This window comes from Barbus barbus (genome assembly GCF_936440315.1).
Source record: "Barbus barbus genome assembly, chromosome: 47".
In the NCBI taxonomy this organism is placed as follows: domain Eukaryota; kingdom Metazoa; phylum Chordata; class Actinopteri; order Cypriniformes; family Cyprinidae; genus Barbus; species Barbus barbus.
In genome coordinates, this window is record NC_136725.1 from 23,527,990 (window position 1) to 23,553,713 (window position 25,724).

The window sequence follows — 25,724 nt, forward strand, 5'->3', positions numbered from 1 at the left end:
ACTCTGTGACTGTTTGACTGTGTGTGAGTGACTGACTGTGCGCGTGTGTGTGTGTGTGAGAGAGAGTGAGTGTGTGTGTGACTGTGTGTGTGTGTGTGTGTGTGTGTGTGTGAGAGAGAGAGAGAGAGAGAGAGTGACTGTGTGTGAGTGTGTGATTGAGTGTGAGTGTGTGAGAGCGCGAGACTGTGTGTGTGTGTGTGTGTGTGTGTGTGTGTGTGTGTGTGTGTGTGTGTGTGTGACTGTGACTGTTTGACTGTGTGTGAGTGACTGACTGTGCGCGTGTGTGTGTGTGTGTGTGTGTGTGTGTGACTGTGTGTGCGTGTGAATGAGTGTGACTGTGTGTGTGTGTGTGTGTGTGTGTGTGTGTGTGAATGTGTGTGTGTGTGTGAATGTGTGTGTGTGTGTGTGTGTGCGTGCGTGTGAATGTGTGTGACTGTGTGTGTGTGTGTGCGTGCACTCGCTGTTCTAATGCCCCGCCCACTGTAGGCCACACCCACTGCCCTAAAATGACAGATATAAGCCACACCTGCTTCCTCTACTTTATATTTAAGCCCCTCCTGCTCCGCCCCTCATCAGCCCCCCCTGTACAAATACTCTGAACTCAGTGACACACTCCCAGTGCTCTGATCTGAGACGTGTGCTTGCTGCTGCTGCTGCTGCTGAGGGTCTGTTGTGTGTTTGAGAGTGTGATTGTTGGGTGATTGATGGCTGTTGCAGACGCAGGATGCGCAGGAGCAGCGCTTATATCCCAGTGTCCACTGCTGCCGCTGTGCTGGTCACTACATCCACGCTGTTCATCGTCTTCACGTAAGTCACCGCTGACCATCATTCACTTTAATTCAGTTCCTAGGGTCAACTTCTACAGAATGTTTTCATCACACTGTATAATAACTTTTCGTGTAATACTTTACCTGAAGCCTTGATATATAATGCATTATAAAAAATATTTAATGCATTATGCCTTGAAGTGCAATACATTGTAAGATCTCATGAATAATTGTATACTGTATATTATAAGAACATATAGAAAGTATAATGCGTTAAAACACATGACAAACAACTAGTTTTAGATGCAGCAAGAGGTCTGCAAGTATTATAATGCAACATATTTATGGAAAGATATAATGTATTACAATTTACATTATGAATAACTTTATAATGCTTTAACTCTTTTCTAACTTTATTTAGCTTAATATTCATTTACTACATGTACAAATATATTCATACATTTTTTAGAGTTTATTGTAGGTCAACTCACCTACAATGGAATATAGTGTATAATATTAATCATGTTTTTGAGCTTTTTTACACTCTCATTCATATTGATTGAAGATTTAATCCATTTTCCTCATTTCAGTTTTGTCCAGTAGTGAATATAACTAACTATTGTTTAATAGAGTATTTTACTGTGTATTTTGAACAGAACAATATATTGAGTGAACTGATCTGCTGAAAATGATCCTCCTAACTAGTATTTTTGTCTTGTTTTCAAGTACAAATATCTAAAAAAAATTGAATAAAGCTTAAAACAAGCAAAAATATCTGCCAATGGGGTAAGAAATATAATCTTGTGTAGCCTTTGAATTAAGATTATTTTTCTTACCCCATTGGCAGATATTTTTGCTTGTTTTAAGCTAAATTTAGATATTTTTTTAGTAAACGACTATTTTACTTGTCAAGTAAATGCATCTTGATTCATGAACGTTTAGATATTTATTCTAGAAAACAAGACAAAATCATGTTTACAGTGTGAACTCCATATCAAGACGTGACTTGAATCCAGTGCTGAAAGCAGGCCAGTGCACCGCTGCAAACAGCTGCTCATGCGCTGATATCCCTCTGTTATTATTCTCCTCTGCATTCTGAACGCTCTGCATGGATTCTCTCCTGAGATGTGAAAGCATGCACGTTTCTTCTGCTTTATCTGTGTATGCATCGGCCGCTGCTGATGCTGTGTTGGTCCCAGATTTGAGCCGATGGGATGTTGAGGATTAGGATTTTGATTCCCCATCCCGGAGAAGTCGGGGTGTCGATCAGGCGTGTGACCCCTGATGAGTTTAAGCTCCACATCTGGGAAGTTTGGTGAGATTAAGCCAAACTCTGACAATTAAAGACTTTATTGCAGAAAATATAGTGTAAAAGGACAGAAATGTATCCATTTATTTATTTATTGTTTGTTTCAAAAATGACTAGTAAAAATTTTTTTAGGATTTCATTTGTTGTTGTTTTTCACTCAGACATTGTTACAAATCATTACAAAGAATTACAAGTAACGCGTTAAAATTCTGAAGTAGAAAGACAAACAATATTTTCTTGTAAAGCATTCTCCCAGGGTTATTATAGTTAACTACAAATATAACCAACTATATGACATTTTGGTTTTTTGAAATGATGTAAACTTAACTATTATGAAAAAATTTTAAAACATTTTTTTATTTTAGTTAGTTTCCAAGGCAACGTTTCTGATTTTTGTTTGATTTAACTTGACATACTAAAAATAAAATTGAAATAGAAATTAATAATAATACAAAATATACATATATAGGCAAAGTTACTACAACTTCAAGAAAAATTATGAAAATAACTGTACAAAAAACATTCAAATATTAATAAGTATTAGAATTATTTATAAGCGATATTAAAATAACACTGTGTACTCCAATAATCTTTGTTTTATTTACAGCTTTATATTTTATAAATATATTTTTTACAGTCTAGAAATATTTTTGGACCAGGGTTATTCAAGTGAATTAAAATTGAAACTAAAATTAAAACCATTTAAAACTTTTTCATTATTTGTAATAAAATTCAAGATTCAAGAGTTTTATTTGTCACATACACAATTATACAGAGTATAACCAGCAGTGAAATGTAGGTCAGGTCCCCTTTAAGAACAGTGCAATTATATAGAATACAAATATTAAGTAGAAAAAAATAATAAAATGAAAGATAAAAAAATATAAATATAAATGTGCAGGTCAGTATGTTGTTGGCATAAATAGTAATATAACAGGAATGTGCAAAAAAGTTGTACAGGGTATTTAAATAGCAGCAATATGAGGTAGAAAAAATTATGAATAGCTTATTGATATATGATATTTACATGGAGTCATGTGATGTTATGACACAGAGTTAGAGTTTAGGAGCCTGATGCACCTGATGATCAGAGCTGCAAGTTAATTTAGAAATATGTTTGGAACATTTTATGTTTGTTAAATTCAAGTTTTTGTTTTTTAAAGGAACGACCAAGCGGCAGACGGTGATGTTGAGCATATGTTTGATCAGTTTAGACGACTTCTCAAATCAACTCAACTTAGTCTATACACAAAAAACACCATGCATTTCACAATATTCATTGAAACATTTAACCTATATACATGTGTGCTATATTACACAGTAAAAAATAAATAGTTGAGAATACGTAAAAAAGTAAGGCAACTTACTGCAGTAAGACTTTGAGTTCTCTCAATAATAGTATTTTAGTTCTTCTCAATAAACATACTTTGATAAATAAAGATACATTTGTTAGTTCATGCAATGCTGATTGTCTTATTTTGCTAATAGAAAAATTAGAAGAAAAAAAGAATGTTTAAAAACTCACCATATTATCAATTTTGTTTATTTACGAATGACAAACCTTAATGAATAACTTATTCTACAGCATTGTATTTGCTTGTAAAACAGCTTACAAGACTAAGATTTCCAGGAAAGGAATATAAGTGAAACAACAACAAAACAAATAATCCTATAACATTAACATTAATTTATTCATGCTGCAATGCATGCTGGGAACTCACAAAGCCGTAACATTCCAACAATATTAAATTCTTTGTTTGTTTTTGACTAGTTGGGACAACATTTGGTGTAATTTTGTTGGTCTGACAAGGGTTTTTAATGAAGTTTCATGAAAATAGCATTTTTTAATATTTGACAGCTGCATTTTTTACAGTGTAGGCGCATATACAATAGTTTGTGATCACTTGCATTTTTTTTCTTAATAACAGTGGAAACTTAAAAATACGCCGTCATTTTATTTATTTTATTTGTGTGCGCTCACAATATCAACGAAACGTGCTTTTGTAAAATAAGGAAAACATCTTTGAGTCCTCTTTGTGACACTGACTCAGAAAACACTGGTTTCTTAACAAATAATTCAAATATATATATATTTTTTTTTACTTTTTTTGTTGTTTATTTGTTTGTTTATTTGGGCCGCTGTGCCAAAATTTGCATTCAGTATAGCCACGTTGAAAAAGAACGAAATAAATGAGATTAACATCATAATATTTTAGGAATAAAGTCAAAATTAGGATAATAAAATCATGTTATATTGTGTGAAGTTAATGTGAATATTCAAAAAAAAAGTGTGGCATCCAACCTGTCATTCTTCACATTTAACATGAAAAACTGCAATAAAGCATTGACTTCTATTGACGTTTTTAACTGCGATTGAGCAATTTCATTCGTTTGTATTAAATTGTTCTGATTTTTGTGTTTCTGATTATCTCACAACAAATTAATGAGCGTAAAAACACATTTATTGTTTGTATTTTGTCATAAAATTGAAAGAAGGCTGGGAATTTGTAGTAACAAAGCTGCGATTATTGGGTGGCTTGCGTGCTACAAATAATGAATGGACTTGAAAACATTAAATATTATTTACAGGCATTTACCGTAAATACAATAGGGCCTAAGTTAAGTTAGCTTTAAGTTAAGCTTTGACTGAGACTGATTTGTTCTTCAGTTTTCTGACTGATTTTTATTTTTTTTTTGTATCACTTTTGAGTGAATAATCTTCATTCATTCGATGTATTTATGCTCTAAATGCTCCAGGAAGGCGTGCAGATTTCCCAGCATGCAGTGTGATTTATTACTGTAATCTGAGAGACTAATGAGAGTGTGGCGCTGCATCTGTTCAGTGTTAACTGCACACCGTTAACTAACCTACAGATAAGCTCTGAATCATTTTCAGTCCCAGAATGCACTACACCTCCAGTTTGTTTGTGCCTGTAATAAGCGACTATGGATAAAAGTGTCTGTGTGTTATTAAAACGGATCAGAAACAGATGTTTGCTAACTTTAGTTTGAGACGCCGCTCGATCTGCTAATGCAAGAATCACAGCACAGGGTCTTATTAGTTTTATCAGCATTTCTGTCATTATTTGTATTATATAGTGTGTTATGTATGTATTAATAGTTCTATATGTTGTGTTATGAGATGTTGTAGCTTCACTGGAATGAATGATTAACACATTCTGTATTAGTAAGCTATGCATTATAATAATGGTAATATCTGCCATATATGTACTGCTTCTGGACTGAATATTTGTGTGTGTTTGTCATCAGTGTGTGCAGATGGTCAAAAATCAATGAGACATCGGCTGTAATCCTCTCATAAATCTTAGAGAAAAGCCTTTGTCCTCCATACAAATCATTTGTTCCTGACCTATATCCAGATGAACTCACTTTCCCTGAGCTTATCTGTTATATATGTCATTTTAGAAAAAGAAAATGTATTTTACATAAGACTTTTTCACTGATTTAACAAGTTCGTGTCACTTTATATTATTTCCCTGCCTAAATGTCGTTTGTTTTTTAATTCATTTGTTGAGAATCTGTTTAAATCATTTTTGCTGTATGGCAGTAAAAAATACAATAATGCAAAATTTTAAAATTTTAATTAGCTTAAATAAAAGGCATCAATAAATATTATGATGTATAGTACTTTACAATTAAAATAATATATTATGTAAATATGAATGTAAATATAAGATAAAAGGTAATTTATCTCACAATTCTGACTTTTTTTCCTCTCAATACTGAGTTTATATCTCAGTTTATAATTTTTTGTCCTTGCAGTTCAGACAAAAATGTCAGAATTGTGAGATATAAACTTTTTGTTACAGTACATGATGGAAACTAAAAACAGAATTGTGAGAAAGATATAAGATATAAACTATTTAATTCATAGGGGGAAAAGGAAAAAAGTGAAAATTGTGATATAAAAACAAAATCTCAGAATTATATTTGTCACAGAATAAAATAAATAAATAAAATGGGAACTGCAACTTTTTTTTATCTTGGAGCTATTTTCTGAGCTGTTTTTCTTCTCACAATTCAGTTTTTTTGCTTCCACTACTGAATTTAAAAAACAACAACAAAAAATTTGACTGTTTTTTTCACAATTCTGCCTTTTTTTCCTCACAATTTTGAGTTTACTTCACATGATTTAGACTTTTTTGGAGTCCCAACAACAACTCAGAATATCAAATGTGCTTAACTGTCATGAAAATAATAATTACAGTAATGTTGAACATTTTTCTGAGAAATATAAAAAAAATGGTTCAAATAAAAACAGGTTTGTGAGCATTGATGGTTGTACACAGCCTTAGATTTGTGTTACTTTTACTGTACCGGTCATTCTACTTTTTATTTTTTATTGTATTTGAAAAGCCTAAGCATGGACTGGGGCTGCAAATTAGCCATTGGCTAGAAGCCTGTATGTAGTAGAGCATCTGTAATGTTTTTCTGCATTGTCCCTGTTTAAGGGGTCATATGATGCGACTTCATGTTTTCCTTTCTCTTTGGAGTGTTACAAGCTGATTGTACATAGAAAAGATCCCTGAAGTTGCAAAGACTAAAGTCTCAAAACCAAAGAGATATTCTGTGTGCTATATATTGTGTGCTGCGCATTTTACAGAGGACTATTTCCTGAACCTGGGAGAGTAGCCTACAATGCTGGCTTACACAAAGGCTGTTTCTATAAAGTGGGGCAACTCCAACTTTACAAGAACAGTCTGGCGCTTCTGAATCTCAGCCTGTAAGTATGTTTCTGCTACTGACTATCCAAACATGAGTTTTGAGCACTCAGTGTAGAGTAGTGCTTGTTGTTTGTCGTTTCTCCGATCAGAAATGCAGTATATGTCATTATAATCAGTAATTATGTCCCCACTGGATGCAACAAATGCCTCGTTTATAATGGATTTCATTGTTTTTGTGTTGTTGTGCCGGGATGCGGTGAGGGGCGTAACATTTCAGTCTCGCAGTATTCGGCCAATCACAACGCACTTGATAGCTGGCCAATCAGAGCACAGCTCGCTTCTCAGAACGATGAGCTTTGTAAAAATGCAGTTCAGAAAGGCGGAGAGGAGCAACAATAATGTACAGTATGTGGAAAATATAGTGTGTTTTTTGAACCTTAAACCACATAAACATTGCATTACACCAAATACACAAAATAATGTTCTTTTTAGCAACATCATATGACCCCTTTAAACAACTACATACAAATGAAAGCAATAATGGTCCTAATACTGCACATTTTGCACTGCATTTTTGGAGTAAAATGTGAGGTGTTTTTGACCGATTCGCTCATACAGAGTGATTTCTGAGCAGGTCTGTCTGGTCTGGAGGTTGTTCAGTATATGGTGTGCAGACGGGTTTGTTCATATGGATCCAGCAGTTTTGTCAGACGGCTCTGTGATCCTGTAATCTGGGATTAATGACGTCCAGACCCTCCTTCCCCCCCATCACTCCTGCTGACACACATACAGATACAGAAATATATCAGAAAACCACAGAATTCAGAAACAAATCCACATCCTCAATAGTATGCTGCAGTCTCCGGATTTATTCAATGAAAACCTGAGTTTAATCTGCGTTTATGACCTCTGCATTTAATCTCACTCTCCGGATGTAATCATCCCCTGCTTTTCGACTGATCCACACTTTCATTTTTTGGCTTTGTGAAGCTGATGGTCCTCAGGGCCGACGAGCCTCTCAGATGTTAGAGATGGAGCTTCAGAAAGGCAAAATACGTCTGATTCGACTCAGCTGAAAGCTTAGCTTATGAATTATTCATCCTGAACTACATTTGATCTAAACGATGAAGCGATGAAAGCAGATTTGAATTGATTATTGGTGCATTGATATGAAGTCAACATTATTTCATGTGATTGTTCTTAAATGTAGAAATTAATTCTTGAAGTCAATATTTGCAACCCGTTTTATTTGCATAATGTGAAAAAAAAGAAGGAATTTTCAATGCAATTTAAAGTTAAATTTATCAGGAATTGACTGAGCATAAATTAACCCTGTAATGCCTGACACATGAAATAATAATAGTTGTATATATATGTGTGTGTGTGTGTATGTATGTATATATATATATATATATATATATATGTATGACAATGATCCAAAACACACCAGCAAATCCACCTCTGAATGGCTGAAGAAGAACAAAATGTAGACTTTGGAGTGGCCTAGTCAAAGTCCTGACCTGAATCCTATTGAGATGCTGTGGCATGACCTTAAAAAGGCGGTTCATGCTGGAAAACCCTCCAATGAGGCTGAAATTGAATTACAACAATTCTGCCAAGATGAGTGGGCCAAAACTCCTCCACAGCGCTGTAACAGACTCATTGCAAGTTATCACAAACGCTTGATTGCAGTTGTGGCTGCTAAGGGTGGCCCAACCAGTTATTAGGTTTAGGGAGCAAGAACTTTTTCACACCACTGTATATATACATATATATATATATATATATATATATATATATATATATATATATATATATACACACACACACAAACATATAGGCCTATATATATCTATATATTTACTACATATATATATATATATATATATATATATATATACATATTGAGAGATGAAGAAATAAACGCTCCTCAGAAGATCCTGATGATCAGATTTGAGACGCACTGATTTCTCTAAAAAAAATGATTGATGGAGAATCAAGTAAAGCTGAGCTGCTTCAGTCCAGTAAGAGTTCATCTGGAAATATGACTGCAGTTATTCTGACCTTTACTTGATCAAAATCAGTCAAGATGTGACAGCAGACGCTGGATGTTTGTACAATTACACTAAAAGAGCTTTTACTGGATAAAAACCTCTAAACTGTCAGAAGACATTGAGGAGACTGAATGTTGTGATAATTTGGAGATCTTCAGTGTTTCTGTATCTGATCCTCTCAGGTGTCCGTGGCTCGTGCTGAACGTGTCTCCTGTTTTCCTGCCATGCATCGGGATCATCTTCCTCTTCGTTATTGCCAACTTCATCATGGCGACGTTCATGGATGCCGGCGTGTTCCCGAGGGGTCAGTGGAGCCAAACACATGATTCTTCTCTAAACTAGTCTGCAGATACACACAGAACACTCAGCACCTCTCACATCACAGCCGTAATCACACATTCTGACACTTTCCTCTCACAATTATGAATTTACATTTTGCAATACTTGTTTTTTTTTGCCACTGAATGTAAAGAAAGGTAATTTTCATGTTATTAGCATGATTATGTTGTTAACATCTTTTAACATGTTTTAGCATGTTGCTAGCATGATTTAAAACGTTGATAGCATGTTTAAGCATGTCGTTAGCATGACTTAGCTTGTTGTTAACATTTTAGCACATGGCTAGCAAGAATTAGCATGTTGCTAGTATTTTTCTAACATTTGTAGCATGTTGTTAGCTATCTCACAATTCTGACTTTAGTCCATACAAATGTGCTAGTTTTTATTTTGTAGTTGTAAGTTATAAATTCATTATTGAAGTTGGAACTTTTTTCTTTTTACTTTTCTCTCAGAATTTTAATTTCAATTTTTTTAATTTTTTTTACGTATTGCAAAAATAAAGCAATTGCAACTTTTTATCTCACAATTCTGAGTTATTTTTCTCACAACTGGAAATGTTCTATTTCATAGTTTTATTTTATATTGGGAATTTATATTTCATTTCATTATATTTGATATTTAATTTTATATTTAATTTGTTTTCTCAGAATTGCACGTTTATATCTCGCAATTTCAAGTTATCAGCTCGCAATTCTGTTTTTTGTTTCCACCATGTAGGCGAATTAAAAAATATATATATTTTTTTAAATTTATAAAATATAATAACTGTGAACTTTTCCTCTCAGAATTTATATCTCCGAATTCTGAGTTTACATCTAACAATTCTGACTTTTTTTGTTGCAATTCTGTTTCCTTTTTCTTGCCATGGTGTAAAAAAAATTATAAAGCTAATTGCGATTTATTTCACAATTCTGATCTCTAATCTCACAATTGCGAGATAAAAAGTTGCAATTACCCTTTTTTGCTGGTTTATTCCTAGCTTCCATAATAATCACTCGCTTGCGTTAAGCATGCCGGTGCTGGCCTGACGCTCTGTGTTTTCTCCGCAGCGGACGAGGACGAGGACAAGGACGAGGACTTCCGCGCGCCGCTCTATAAGAACGTGGAGGTGCGCGGCGTGCAGGTGCGCATGAAGTGGTGCGCGTCGTGTCACTTCTATCGGCCGCCGCGCTGCTCGCACTGCAGCATCTGCGATCACTGCGTGGAGGTGAGACCAGTGCCATAACATCTGCTGCAAAATCATGCATAAAAATAAGATATATTAGGGCCGTTAATTGTGCGTTTATTTATTTATTTTAACGTAGAGCTGCACGATTAATCGTTAGAAGATCGTGATCTTGATTCAAACCCATTTTTAAATGACAGCGATTCCCTTGTGTCTATTAACCCTTAAGCATCCTTCGGGACAAATTTGGGCAAAATCATTTTATTCGTTTAAAAACATAATATTTTCCTTAATCTGAGTGGTACGAGACTTAAATTTGCCACCTGAACACACACACAAAAATATTTTACTCGAGTCAACAAAGTTAAATGGTTGGGGGGAAAAAACTCCTTAATGTGTTCTTCGTGGACAAAAATGGGCACCCATAGGAAATGAATGGGAAATACTAAAATTCAGAGCATTTTTTATGTTACATTTGCAAAATATTTTATTAGCCTACTGTATAATTACCATGAAATAATGATTCAGATTACATCACCTTCATAAATTGAACAAAAACAGAAAAAAAAAAACTAAAACACAATCATGCACATTCTTTATTCATCATTTTAGTGGTAAAAAATTTTGTTGAAATTTTTGTTTATGTTGAAAAGTTAAATCAACATCTTGTTCCGACCAAAGTGACTTGAATGCACCAATAATTAAAAAATCGGAGTTGGGAGAAAATTGGATGTGTGTTAGTCAGGCTTGTGTCATGTGTGTCAGGTTTTAAAGAGACAGCACTGCTTCTAAAGTCAAAGAAAAGAAAAAGAAATCACTCACTACTCTGCTCGCTGAGTCACTTTCATAGCTTGAATAAAGATTAATCCATATTGAGTTTTTAGTTTAGTTTGTAATGTGAAGATTGTGTTTAGTTTACTATTTTTCAAAGCCTATTAAATGTTAAAAATAATGGCTTTCAATTATACTGTAATGTTGAAAAATATATTTAACATAATATATTTCATACACAATGGTAATGCAAAGTGCTTTACATAAAAGGAAGTAAAATAATCATAAAAACAATAAAACAAGGAATTCAAAAACTTGAAATTGATTGAAAATGAATTTAGAACAGTTAGAAATAAAAATGATTATACATCAAATACAGTGCAGTCAGTTCGGTAGCAGTATTGGTATCAATTATATTTTTCTTCATTAATAATAGGCTTCCAACAATACCATTAAATGCATATTTAATGCAATTAATTGTGATTAGCTACAGAAAATGTGCAGTTGATTAGTTCATTTTTTTTAATGGATTGAGAGCACTGATATGTAATCTCTTCAGGACTTTGACCATCACTGTCCCTGGGTGAACAACTGCATCGGGAGACGCAACTATCGCTTCTTCTTCCTCTTCCTGCTGTCTCTGACTCTTCACATGGTGGGCGTGTTTTCCGGAGGTCTTCTGTTTGTTCTGGATCATCTGGAGAACCTGTGGGAACTGCATGCCACCGTCACGTATCCTTCAGCCCTGTGCGGTCCCAAATAAGGAATCTGGGTGTCATTTTTGACTCGGCTCTAACGTTTGAGCATCAGATTAAATGTGTGGTGAAACGTTGCATCTTTCAGTTGAGGACTATTGCAAAAGTTTTTTATCTGTTTTGACTGTTGTTGATCTTGAGATGCATGATCTTCGTGCATTTTTCATGCATTTTGGACTATTGTAATGCACTTTATTTGGGAGTAAGTCAATCTCTTATTTCAGAATGCAGCCGTGAGCATATTACTCCGATCTTGGAAAAGCTGCATTAGCTTCCGGTTAAATATCGGATTCAGTATAAGGTGTTGCTTTTTAAAGCTGTCCATGATATGGCCCCAGAATATATCACGAACCTGATTCATATGAACTCTGGTAGACACTTAACTGCTCTCAGTTACGAAAACTCGGCTGAGAACTAAAGGGGATCAGGCATTTTCAGTCACTGGCCCAACACTTAAAAATAAAGGTTCCAAAATGGTGTTTTTGCAGTTTTGGTTCCACAAAGAACCATTTTGAAGAACATTTTAAAAATCTAAAGAACCTTTTCTGCATTTGAAAGGTTCCATGTATGTTCAAGGTTCTTCATGGAACCATCAATGCCAGAAGCTTTATTTTTAAGAATGAAGATAGTGGAATAGCCTTCCACCTGAAATCAGATCTGCTCTCCCAGTTGACGTTTTTAATTCTAGCTTGAAAACATTTTTGTTTTCTATGGCTTTTAATTGTTGATTTTTGGAAGATGTAAATTGTTTAAATTTTATTGTTGATTTTTGTTTTAGTATTCTTGTATGATTGTGCTGATGTACAGTCCTTTAGTCTACTTTGTAGTGGAAATAAAGTAGGCTTGAGACTTGAGCTCTGTGATTGTGGCATAGAAAAGCAAAAATGATCACACAAACGCTCCTGCTGCCCCGTCTGCCATTGGTCAGTCAGACAGATAGTCCCGCCCCAGACTCACGTGATTGGTTGAGTCAGAATCTGACATGTAACAAAACACACCACAGTGTTTCACTTTTCAGGAAGCAAATCTGAACCAGTGTTATTTGTTTTGTTTTTTTTAGTTTTTATTAATATTTTGAATTAGCTCTTATTTTTTTTATTATGTAGTAAATTATTTTTATTAGTTATTTATGATTTTATTTTTAGTAAATTTGTTTTCATGTACATTTGTTTCATATATTACTGTTTGTTTAATTTATTACCATTTCATTTTTAGTTTAGTTTTAATTTGTGTTTCCAGGTTTCCACTTTCATGTAAAATTTTTTCACATATTGCTATATATATAATATATGATTTCATTTTTAGGTCAGTTTTAGTTTCCAGTTGTTGTTTAATTTTTAGTAGTTTTGTTATGTGCTTTTGTCATTTGAATTATTAGTTTTATTTATTATTACTAATGATTCATTTCAGTTCAGCTTTAGTTTTTATTTCTGGTTTTAGTTTAGATTTTAGCACTTTTGTTTTGTCGTTGTAATTTTTTTTATAGATGACAGTTTAGGATAAATTTTTTTATTGTCAAGTCAAGTCACCTTTATTTATATAGCGCTTTTAACAATACAGATTGTGTCAAAGCACTTAACAGTATCACATTGGAGGATAGAGTGTCAGTAACGTATAATAATAAGATTAAACACTCAATTTTCAGTTAAAGGCATTTCATTATTGAATTCAGTGATGTTATTGTCTAGCTCAGTTTAGTTTAAATAGTATCTGTGAATTCAAATTGATGATAATCGCTAGAAATGAAGTGTCCCCAACTGAGCAAGCCAGAGGCGACAGCGGCAAGGAACCAAAACTCCCTCTGAGACAGAATGGAGAAAAAAACCTTGGGAGAAACCAGGCTCAGTCGGGGGGCCAGTTCTCCTCTGGCCAGGATATCATTGTTTATTTATTGTTTAATTATTATTTTAATAAAAAATGTAAATGTATAAATGTATTATATTTCTATTTTTATATTGTTGCAATTTCTAACAATAATAGTATTATGTAGTTAGGTATTTGATTATATTTTTAGTTATTTTGTTTTATTTTTAGATTTATTGTATTTTAGTCGAGGTCTTCACTGGGGATATGTCCCCGGGGCTCATCCAGGTGTCCGGCCTCCGCCGATGATCAAGGCCGCAGACATCATCTCCTGGCGCCGATCCACCATCTGATCTGGACACGGACTGAGAAACAGAATGAGAAAGAAACAGACAAATATTAGCGTAGATGCCATTCTTCTTATGATGTAACGAGTACATTGTGTGTTATGAGGAGTGTTCCTGGTTCCGGTTGATCTAATTAATGCAGCCTAACAATCCTTTAATGGATTTGAATAATAGAAGTGTATTAGTGTGTTATGTGTAAGCCAGGTTAAAGAAATGTGTCTTTAATCTAGATTTAAACTGACAGAGTGTGTCTGCCTCCGGAACAGTATTAGATAGATTGTTCCAGAGTTTGGGTGCTAAATAGGAAAAGGATCTGCCGCCCGCAGTCGATTTTGATATTCGAGGTATTATCAAACGGCCAGAGTTTTGAGATCGCAGCAGACGTGGAGGACTATAATGTGATAAGAGCTCGCTCAAATACTGAGGAGCTAAGCCATTCAGGGCTTTATAAGTAATTAACAAGATTTTAAAATCTATACGATGTTTGATAGGGAGCCAGTGCAGTGTTGACAGAACCGTGCTATTATGGTCATACTTCCCGGTTCTAGTAAGGACTCTAGCTGCTGCATTTTGGACCAACTGTAGTTTGTTGATCAAGCGTGCAGAACAACCACCCAGTAAAGCATTACAATAGTCTAACCTTGAGGCCATAAATGCATGAACTAGCATTTCTGCATTTGACGTTGAGAGCATAGGTTGCAATTTAGATATGTTTTTGAGATGGAAAAACGCAGTTTTACAGATGTTAGAAACGTGATCTTTCAAATGAAAGATTGCTATCAAACAGCACACCTAGGCTCCTAACTGATGAAAAAGAATTGACAGAGCAGCCGCCAAGTGTTAGATAGTGTTCTAGGTTATTACATGTGGGGTTTTTAGGTCCGATAATTAACACCTCTGTTTTTTCAGAATTTAGCACTAAGTTACTCGTCATCCAGTTTTTTATATTGACTATGCATTCCATTAGTTTCTCAATTTGGTGTGTTTCACTGGGCCGCTAAGAACTATAGAGCTGAGTATCATCAGCATAACAGTGAAAGCTAACACCATGTCTGCTGATAATATCTCCCAAGGGTAACATGTAAAGCGTGAAAAGTAACGGCCCTAGTACTGAGCCTTGAGGTACTCCATACTGCACTTGTGCTCGATATGATACCTCTTCATTCACTGCTACGAACTGATGGAGGTCAGATAAGTACGATTTGAACCATGCTAATGCACTTCCACTAATGCCAACAAAGTGTTCTAGTAAATTGAAAAGAATGTTGTGGTCGATAGTGTCGAACGCAGCGCTAAGGTCCAGTAGAACTAATAAAGAGATACAACCACAATCAGATAATAGAAGCAGGTCATTTGTAACTCTAATGAGAGCAGTCTGAGTACTATGATACGGTCTAAATACTGACTGGAATTCCTCACAGATAACATTTTTCTTCAAGAATGAATATAATTGTGAGGATACTACCTTTTCTAATATCTTTGACAGAAAAGGGAGATTTGAGATCGGTCTGTAATTAACTAGATCCTTGGGGTCAAGTTGTGTTTTCAAGTTTTAGTTTAATTTGTAATAATTTTATGTGCTTTTGTCATTTTTTAATGTATTCCTAAATACTTTATTTTTATTGCAGTTTTAGTTTTAGTTCAGTTTTAGTTTAATTTTTAGGAATTTTTTGTGCTTTTGTCAGTTTTATTTTATTTTTTTAAATGAATACAACTTAATATTAATTTATTTTTATTTCAGCTTTAGTGTTTGTTTTCAGTTTTTGTTGAATTTTTAGCCATTTTGATTTTTTTAATAAATATATATTACTATTTGGGTTTAATTTTTTTCTCAGATTAGTTTTTTTGCTTGTGTAAAGCAGTGGTCAGTACCTTGACAATGTGTTTTAAAGGCTGGCAGTCATGAGTGTTTCGGCTCTGTTCTTCATTCCCGTCTTGGGTCTGTCGTGTTTTCATCTGGTGCTGGTGGCGAGAGGACGCACCACAAACGAACAGGTAAGATCATGTTTGACCTGCATCAGATTCTGCTGGAAGCTGAATTTATTCTCACTAAACTGCATCACAGGTGACGGGGAAGTTCCAGGGAGGAGTGAATCCGTTCACACGCGGCTGCTGTCAGAACGTGCAGTTTGTGCTCTTCAGTCCCATCACGCCGAGGTGAGCGTGCTTCTGCACGTGTAAAACAAGCACTTACATCAATCAAAATCGTGATGTAGTTCCAAACCTGTATGCTGCTATTATTTCTGTGGAACACAAAAATAAAAATGTTACAATTGCATGCAACAATAGCTCACAGTTATGACATCTCGAGCTTTAAATATGACAGAAGACACCCAAAAGTTCAGAAGTTCCATGCAACAATAATTTGTGCATTTGGAAGATGCTTTTATCCAAAGGTGTACATTTAATCATGTTATTCTCTTGCAAACAATTTTAATTAATTAAAATAGTGCTGGCAAATGATTAATCACGATTAATCTCATCCAAAATAAAAGTTTTTGTTTACATATTAAATATACACAGCATATATATTATGTATATATAAATACAAACACATGCATATATATATATATATATATATATATATATATATATATATATTGAATGCACAGAGATACCATGACGAGATCCTGAGGCCCATTGTTGTGCCATTCATCCACCTGTGCAATAATCAGGCTGTCTAATCAGCATCTTGATATGCCACACCTGTGAGGTGGATGGATTATCTTGACAAAGGAGAAATAGGCCTTTTGTGTACATAGAAAAAGTCTTAGATCTTTGAGTTCAGCACTGCCTTAACCCTCTTGGGCATGGAGTTCACCAGAGCTTAACAGGTTGCCACTGGAGTCCTCTTCCACTCCTCCATGACGACATCACGGAGCTGGTGGATGTTAGAGACCTTGCACTCCTCCAGCCAGGGGCGTAGAATTAGGGGGGGGGACGCTAGGGACATGTCCCTACCAATATCCAGCCACTACCAAACTGTCCCTAGCAATAATTTTGATCAAACAATTAAATATATGTATATGTTTTTGTCATTTCAGATGCATCTGAAACGTCATATCATTGATATTACCTAACAAGTTAAAGTAAATACATTAGAAAACTGCACGCTTTCAAGGACGTGCATTTAATCCATGTGCAGAATGTAGTCACACACCGGACGAGAAGCACAGCAGCGTTTAGAGCAACTCACAGGTTTTGCACCCAATTCAAGAAAGCAGTCCAAAACAGTTAATATAAAAGCCCATTTCAGGAATGAACAAAGTTGCATCGATGAGTTTGAAGTATGGTGTTTGTTTGAACAATTAGCTCCCTATAAAAAGCATACAGACAGAAAGACAAATGTTGTGCGTAAAGATACACAATCTTTCAGCCTAGGATAAAGTCATGAACATCAACAATAATTCGGGACAAATATAATGTGAATTATATGTCGAAAGTAAACCTACACCCTTGCCTCCACCTTCCGTTTGAGGATGCCCCACAGATTACCTTTACCCTCAGCTTCTTTAGCAAGGCAGTGGTCATCTTGGAGGTGTGTTTGGGGTCATTATCTTATCTACTCTTATCTACCTTATCTACTGCCCTGCGGCCCAGTCTCTGCTTCAGTATGTCACAGTACATGTTGGCATTCATGGTTCCCTTAATGAACTGTAGCTCCCCAGTGCCGGCAGCACTCATGCAGCCCCAGACCATGACACTCCCACCACCATGCTTGACTGTAGCCAAGACACAGGACATGGTTCCAGTAATCCAGTTCTGAGAGCAATATCACCAAATTTAACAGCTGCTCCCCATTCACACCTGAGACCTTGTGACACTAACGAGTCACATGACACCAGGGAGAGAAAATGGCTAATTGGGCCCAATTTGGACATTTTCACTTAGGGGTGTACTCACTTTTGTCCCCAGCGGTTTAGACATTAATGTCTGTGTGTTGAGTTATTTTGAGGGGACAGCAAATTTACACTGTTATACAAGCTGTACACTCACTACTTTACATTGTAGCAAAGTGTCATTTCTTCAGTGTTGTCACATCAAAAGATATAATAAAATATTTACAAAAATGTGAGGGGTGTACTCACTTCTGTGAGATACTGTATACATAATAAATATACACAGTACACATACATATATTATGTAAACAAAAACTTTTATTTTGGATGCGATTAATCACGATTAAAGTAAATCACTAATTTAAAGAGTGAATTTATTTAAGTTATTTTAATGCACACCGAATATAATTTTTACATAGTGTTTTATATTTATATATATGATATGTAATCTCTTCAGGACTTTGACCATCATATCTTAAAAATGTAATTTTTTTTCTGTTATTTCTTTCTGAAGAACTCAAAAGAGAAATGATGACATGATGATGAGTAAATGATAACAGAATGTTAATTTGCGATGTTAATTTTGCTCTTTAAATATCAGGTACACTGGGAAACTCAGTGACAGATTGCCGCTTCGCATTCAGCCTCCTTTCCATCACCCAGAATCCCACAAGCTGAGCCCTGTGAAGAGCGCCGACGGCAGCCAAATACTCCCGGTCAAGGTACTTATGTCCATAGATACTTCATTTGTGATGCATCAAGGCTGTGAATAAATAAATGAGGTTAAACATCAAACCTGACCTGCATTCAGCATCATTAATCTTAAACTGTGTAACTTTGTAAAACCACTCAGTTATATGGAAAAATGTACTAACATACTGAAACCTAAAGAAATTATTTTTCGAATGTTTTCAGCATAATGGTAATATTTGTCTTAATCCAGCAGCGATCCAGTAAATATTTTTAAACAGGTTTTATGGTTTCTTTCTGAAACAAGTCTGATTCATTTTATCGTGTCATTTTTGGACGATTCAAAATGATTCACCGAGTCTGTATGCTTCATTTTTTATAGCAAACTATTTAGTTAAATGAGTTTTATATACATCAGGTTTTGGTGACAAATAATTACTGCTCTGATTTAAAAAAATTATAATTAGAATCGTTATATATTTAAAGAGATATTGACAGCTTAAATAGCTTCTACTTTTATTACTTAGTAATATATCAAACTACGTTTTCAAAAAGCATAGCTTGACTACATTTAAATCATGAGTAGTTTGTACGTGTTATTTTAGTATAGAGATAATATTATAGATTGTTTCAATATTTTGCATTTTTATATTTTCTGTTTACATTTTAATTTTAGTGAAAATGTTAGTAATTTTGTGTGTTTTTGTCATTTTTATTGTTGAGATTTTAAATATAAATGTATATAGTTTTTATTCATTGTTTTAGCTATAGTTATTTTGGTACATCAAGTTAAACTAAATGACAGTGCAAAATGTTGCCTTGGCAACTTGCTGAAATAAAACAAGTTGAACTTTTATAAATATTTTACATGATCAATATTATTTTAGTATCATTGATATATTGTTCTAAAATATTTATTTTATAATCAATATAATTTTTTATTCTATTTTAAATTAGTATATATATATATATATATATATATATATATACACACACATACATACAGTATATATATATAAATATATATTTGTAATTTTTATTACTTTGTTTTTAAATGTGTACAGTTGGTTTTTTTATTTCAGTTTTTGTTATTTTAGTACATCAAGCTTAAACTAAATGAATTTTAGTTTAAGTTCACTATCGATGATATATGGGTAATATTTTGTGTGATTTTGATGTGTTTGTGTCAGTCTCTAGAGGAAATATATGCTCCAGACAGCAAACATCTGACCAATCCACCTCCACTGCCCCCTAAACCAGATCCAGTCCTGCTGAAGAACCATTTGGCAGCATTGGAAGGTGGGTGGATGTGTGGCAGAATCATGTTTCTGGACCGTCGGAAGCACTAAATGTGTTCATGTCTCCTCTGTGTGTCTTATAACAGAGAGTTTGCTCCAGTCCAGAGCTTTAATGCCTTCAGGACACAATATGGATCCACTTAAAACTTCAGAGTCGCCCACCAAAGTGCTCTACCAAGTGCCCAGAGATCAGGTGAGAAGACAGTTTTACGCTTTGACAAGGCTGACGTTGTTGAAATTGTTTGGCCAGAGGAGAGCTGCCTCTCCCCATGTAGCCTTGTTTCACCCAAGGATTTTATTCTCCTGTTATCACCAAAATTAGTTTTTCATTTCTTGCCACCGTCTTCTCCAGGAGCTCACTGGGGGAATAAAGCACTATGTGTTGAGTTTCTAGCAGCGGCCTGTTTAAACTAGAGCTTGCTAATTACTTAAATGTTAAACTCACATCAGACTCTTTGAAAACTCTTGATTACAACAAAGCTGAGCGACATTTAAAACTCATAATGGAATGAAACTAAAAGATTCCAAATCACATGAGCCAATATTTTATCCACAATAGAACCTAGAGAACATAACAAATGTTTAAACTGAGAAATTGTACACTTTTATCCACTAAATGAGCTCATTTCAAATTTTATGCCTGCTACAGGTCTCAAAAAAGTTGGCACGGGGGCAACAAAGGGCTGAAAAAGCAAGAAATTTTGAAAAGATTCAGCTGGGAGAACATCTAGCAACTAATTAAGTTAATTGACATCAGGTCTGTAACATGATTAGCTATAAAAGGGATGTCTTAGAGAGGCAGAGTCTCTCAGAAGTAAAGATGGGCAGAGGCTCTCCAATCTGTGAAAGTGTGCGTAAAAAGATTGTGGAATACTAACGTTCCTCAATGTCACATTGCAAAGGCTTTGCAAATCTCATCACCTACAGTGCATAACATCATCAAAAGATTCAGAGAAACTGGAGAAATCTCTGTGCTTAAGGGACAATACCGAAGACCTTTGTTGGATGCCCGTAGTCTTCGGGCCCTCAGACGATACTGCATCACTCATCGGCATGATTGACATTATTAAATGGGCCCAGGAATACTTCCAGAATCGGTAAACACAATCCGCCGTACCATCTGCAGATGCCAACTAAAGCTCTATCATGCAAAAAGGAAGCCATATGTGAACATGGTCCAGAAGAGCCGTCGTGTCCTGTGGGCCAAGGCTCATTTAAAATGGACTGTTTCAAAGTGGAAAAGTGTTCTATGGTCAGACGAGTCCAAATTTGTCATTCTTGTTGGAAATCAGGGACGCCGTGTCCTCCGGGCTAAAAAGGAGCAGTGTTGGGAGTAACGCATTGCAAAAGTAGTGCATTACAGTAACTGATTAATTTTTGCTGTAACGCAGTAGTGTAATGCATTACTAATACATTTTTAGTAATATTTTACTTGGTACATGTTCAGTAACACTTGCGTTACAACACACTTTCAGCCCCAATTTTTTTTATTTTTTTTTATTTAAAGTCGGCTCCGACTTTTTTATGTCCCTAGGGCCGGGCTTTGGGCCAATATTCACGTCATAGTTCAGACGCGGGTTGGTCCTCGGGCCTGTTTTAGGCTTGTCCTTATCTTTATATTTTAGACATCCATCAATTATTGATGGAAAAAAAATTGCTGCGCTGGTGGAAATAACATGAATCCGTGCTGCCGCGACTGTCAAGAGCGGCTCGACGGTGTTTAGTGTCCCGCAGCAGCAGCGAGCCGTAAGCACAGCTGAAGAGTTCTGGATTCAAATACACAAAATAAAGCAAAAGCCCCAGCAAAAGTAATTACCATGAATGTGTCCGGGGGAAATAGTAAGAATTTGCCATCTCCTCGTTAGACGCGCCTTTAGAGAGAAGTGCATCTTCACGGATAACGATTATATTAAATAGTTTTTGTTTTTGTTTGTTTTTAAAGTAGCAATTTAAAGCTTTCTATAGATATATTTATCATGTCTGTGTGGCATGTATTCGCTGTTTTTCGGTTCATTTTTGTGAAGCGCTCCTGTTCAAGATAAAAGCATTACGTTTTGTTGACATTGTGAGTGCACACAAATAAAATTACGGCGTAAGTTGTTTCCATTGAAAACAAATTGTAATTGATTGTGCTGGTGCCTCCATGTCCTGCGCTTTAGCTTCCACTCTCTGCACAAACTGGATGCAGCGCACATTTATCTAGGTTTAACGTTTAAACATAGTTGTATGCTTGAACTGTTTTAGTATATCTATAGATTTTATTTTAGGCAAGTCGTGATGATTTGAGAAGGCTACATTTACCAAACATAAGCTATGATCAGCCTGCCGGTCTGCTGCTGGCCGCTTGGTCATTACTTTAAGAAAGAAAAAACTAATTTAATGAACAAAAAATGCTCCAAATGGTTTTTCTAAATTAACTTAATAAAAAGCCGGAACGAAATATAAACACTTTGTCATTAGGGCAGGGCTCTATTACATTTAGTCATTTTAGAATGTTAAGTTCTACTTCTGTAGATATTTTGGTGAAAGTAACTCAAACGTAATACAGGAGTCATGCAACGCATTACAATTCTGAGACAGTAATATTGTAAGGTAAGGAATTACCTTACAATAACAGTAAACAGTAAACAGAAAATAACAGTAACAAGTAATCTGTAATGTATTACAGTTTGGAAGTAACTTGCACAACACTGAAAAGGAGGCAGACCTTCCAGCGTGTTATCAGCATTCAGTTCAAAAGCCAGCGTCTCTGATGGTATGGGGGTGAATAAGTGCACACGGTATGGGCAGCTTGCATGTTTTGGAAGGTACTATGAATGCTGAAAGGTATATAAAGGTTCTAGAGCAACATATGCTCCCCTCCAGACGACGTGTATTTCAGCAGCACAATGCAAAACCACATACTGCAGCTATTACAACAGCATGGCTTCGTAGTAGAAGAGTCCAGGTGCTGAATTGGCCTGCAGTCCAGATCTTTCACCTATAGAGAACATTTGGCGCATCATTAAACGAAAAATGTCAAAGACGACCACAAACTCTTCAGCAGCTGGAAACCTATATCTGGCAAGAATGGGACCAAATTCCAACACCAAAACTCCACAAACTCATAACCTCGATGCCCAGACATCTTCAAACTGTTTTGAAAAGAAGAGGAGATGCTATACCATGGTAAACATGCCCCCGTCCCAACTATTTTGAGACCTGTAGCAGGCATTCAATTTGAAATGAGCTCGTTTTGTGCATAAAATTTTAAAATTTCTCAGTTCTCAGTTTGAACGTTTGTTAAGTTCTATTATGAATAAAATATTGGCTCATGTGATTTTTCATTTTATTCAAATTTTAAAAATGTCCCAACATTTCTGGAATTCAGGTTGTAGATGTAAGTCCAGAGGAATCCATCATGTGGCTTTAAAAAAAATAGAGGGAGCAGTCGTGGCCTAATGGTTAGAGAGTCGGACTTGTAACCCGAAGGTTGTCTCAGGTTACGTCCTTTCCTTTCTTTTATAGACATAACAGTATGACTTTCTGTAAAGCTGATTTGAAACGATTGTGAAAAGCTTTATACAAATAAGTTTGACTTCTAAAACCTGTAATACTACACGATTTTTGCCCCGATTTTCCACCGATTTACAGTCTGGAGAAGTTGACGCTAGTTGCCAAAAGTCAAAGTCAGTCTGCAGATTTGAGTTGACAGATTTCATAGGATATCACGTAGTGTATGATGGTCACAGACTCACAGATGTTTTAGCTTCAGACTCTGATTCCAACCCGTCGGAGGATATCAAACATGTTTGATATTTTCAGCCGATTTTAGAATTCTTATTGTTTTCATCTGTCAGTTGTCTCCTAGCAACAAGGCGCACATTTCTGCGTGAGTTTGTTGTGATCGGAACAACTTTAAAGTCTGCTAGTGTATGATCCTCAGTTGTGTAGTGTATGATGTCCAGTTTTAGTTTGTCACTATTTTATAAAGTTGGCAAGTGTATGATGCCCAGTGTTTTAAAAATCTGTTCACATTTTAAAAGTCATGTAGTGTATTCCAGCCTTAAGTACGATAACTATAAAGATAACGATAAAGATATAGTTCTAAATATCTGTCTCATTATTAAAGAATAGCAGAGTCCACACTACAGCTAAAACGATAAAGTCACAGAGAAACGATATCATTTGAATCACTTTCAGAATTATTTTCTTCCAGCTGATGAACGATACAAGCATTGACCATCTTTATAGTTGTGCTGTAATTTATAGTAATTTCTTTATAGTAATTTATAGTATAAGTTTGTTTATATAATATATGTGTGTGTACTGTGTATATTTATTATGTATATTTAAAGACAGTATAGTAAAAAATACTATAGAAAAATAATCACGTTTAACCTTTGAATTAAGATGATTTTTCTTACCCCATTGGCAGATATTTTTGCTTGTTTTAAGTTTTTTTTTTTAAACAATACTTAATATATTTTTATTTTACTTGTCAAGTAAATGCATCTTGATTCAAGAATGTTTAGATATTTATACTAGAAAACAAGACAAAAATACTAAAAGTAAGAGAATAATTTTTTGCAGTGCTGTGCAACAATTAATTGCGATTAATCGCATCCAAAATAAAAGTTTTTGTTGACATAATATATGTGTGCATACTGTGTATAATTATATAGTAGTTATCTTTCATATTATAGTTCTCTTTATAGGTATCGATCGTGGTGTGAACGGGCTTTAAAGATGCCTTGCTTTGGATGTTTTCCTGGAAACTGGCTGCACGTTCTTCTAAATGTTCCTCTGTCTGTCGCTGTAGATGGGGTCGAGGATTTCCCCGCTGGTTCCCCAGGAACACGCATCTGAACCCATCCTGCTGGCGTCCAAGAATCACTCAAACGCTCTGGCTCTGAACTCACGCTCGCTGAGTCTCAAACACTCCAGCCGCCGTGGATCCCAGCATGCAGAAATCCCCCAGAGTGTCCTCAGCGGCCGGATGGGAAGCCTGTCCTACGATAGCCTGCTGCGTCCAGCGGGTGTCCAGATGGCATTTTTACCCATGGATCGCGGCTCCGTTGATGTGCAATGGCTTCCGGCGAACAACTGTAGCCCGGTGTTCATGCATATCAACCGAGAGCCGTCGCCTGTTTGCTATGACAGCCTCCCCAAACAACTCATGAGCTCCATCCAGGAGCGCCGCGAGCCGGACGACAGAGACAAATCCGCTCCGGTGTCTCTCAGTTCGGACGAAAGAGACAAATCTGCTCCGGTGTCATATGGTTTCAACGAAAGAGATAAATCTGCCCCAGTGTCTCTTGGTTTGGACGAAAGAGATAAATCTGCTCCGGTGTCTCTCAGATCAGACACCAGCATCTACGACACTCCCAGAAGACGCAGCCTGGCGAAGGATTTCCGCGGCCCGACTCCTCCGGTGTACGGCTCGAGGGAGTTCCTCCTGAGCAGCGCGGCGTATGGATACGGGAGTCGCTCGCATCTGTCCACTTCCTCGTCTTCCTCGCTCACCCGTGTGCCTCGGACTGCCAGCTCGCCGCGGCACTTTAACCGCTCTCTATCGCCCTCTATCTATCAGTCCCTGGATCGACAGTCACAGCTCCCTTCATCCACATTCCCTGCTCCGCTTCCCACCTCCTCCTACGGGCCGCAGAAAGCACTGGCTTACATCAGAGGAGGAGAAAACCCCGAACCTGAACTATGAGACTTGTCTGTTTAGAGACTTAATGGAAAACCTGGAAATATCAGGGGATTTTAAAGGGATGGTTAACCTAATGCTGGGCAACGATTAATCGTGATTAATTGCATCCAAAATAAAAAAAAAATTTGTATATAATATATGTGTACTGTGTATATTTATATATATATATATATATATATATATATATATAAAATAAACACAGTTCAC

The 25,724-nt window shown here is 35.7% G+C and overlaps 1 protein-coding gene across 1 annotated transcript; it reads left to right on the plus strand.

Annotated features, from left to right (window-relative positions):
- Nucleotides 1-623: 623 nt before the first annotated feature.
- On the plus strand, nucleotides 624-25,520 carry LOC306866266 (palmitoyltransferase ZDHHC8B-like; the record flags this gene model as incomplete). The annotated part of the gene is made up of 11 exons (XM_079411359.1): nucleotides 624-807; nucleotides 8,998-9,119; nucleotides 10,204-10,361; nucleotides 11,650-11,822; nucleotides 15,888-15,990; nucleotides 16,061-16,152; nucleotides 18,436-18,556; nucleotides 19,715-19,823; nucleotides 19,909-20,015; nucleotides 24,624-25,036; nucleotides 25,163-25,520. The coding sequence occupies exons 1-11, from the start codon at nucleotides 725-727 to the stop codon at nucleotides 25,518-25,520; spliced, it is 1,839 nt and encodes a 612-aa protein (XP_079267485.1). The 5' UTR covers nucleotides 624-724.
- Between the last annotated feature and the right edge of the window lie 204 nt (nucleotides 25,521-25,724).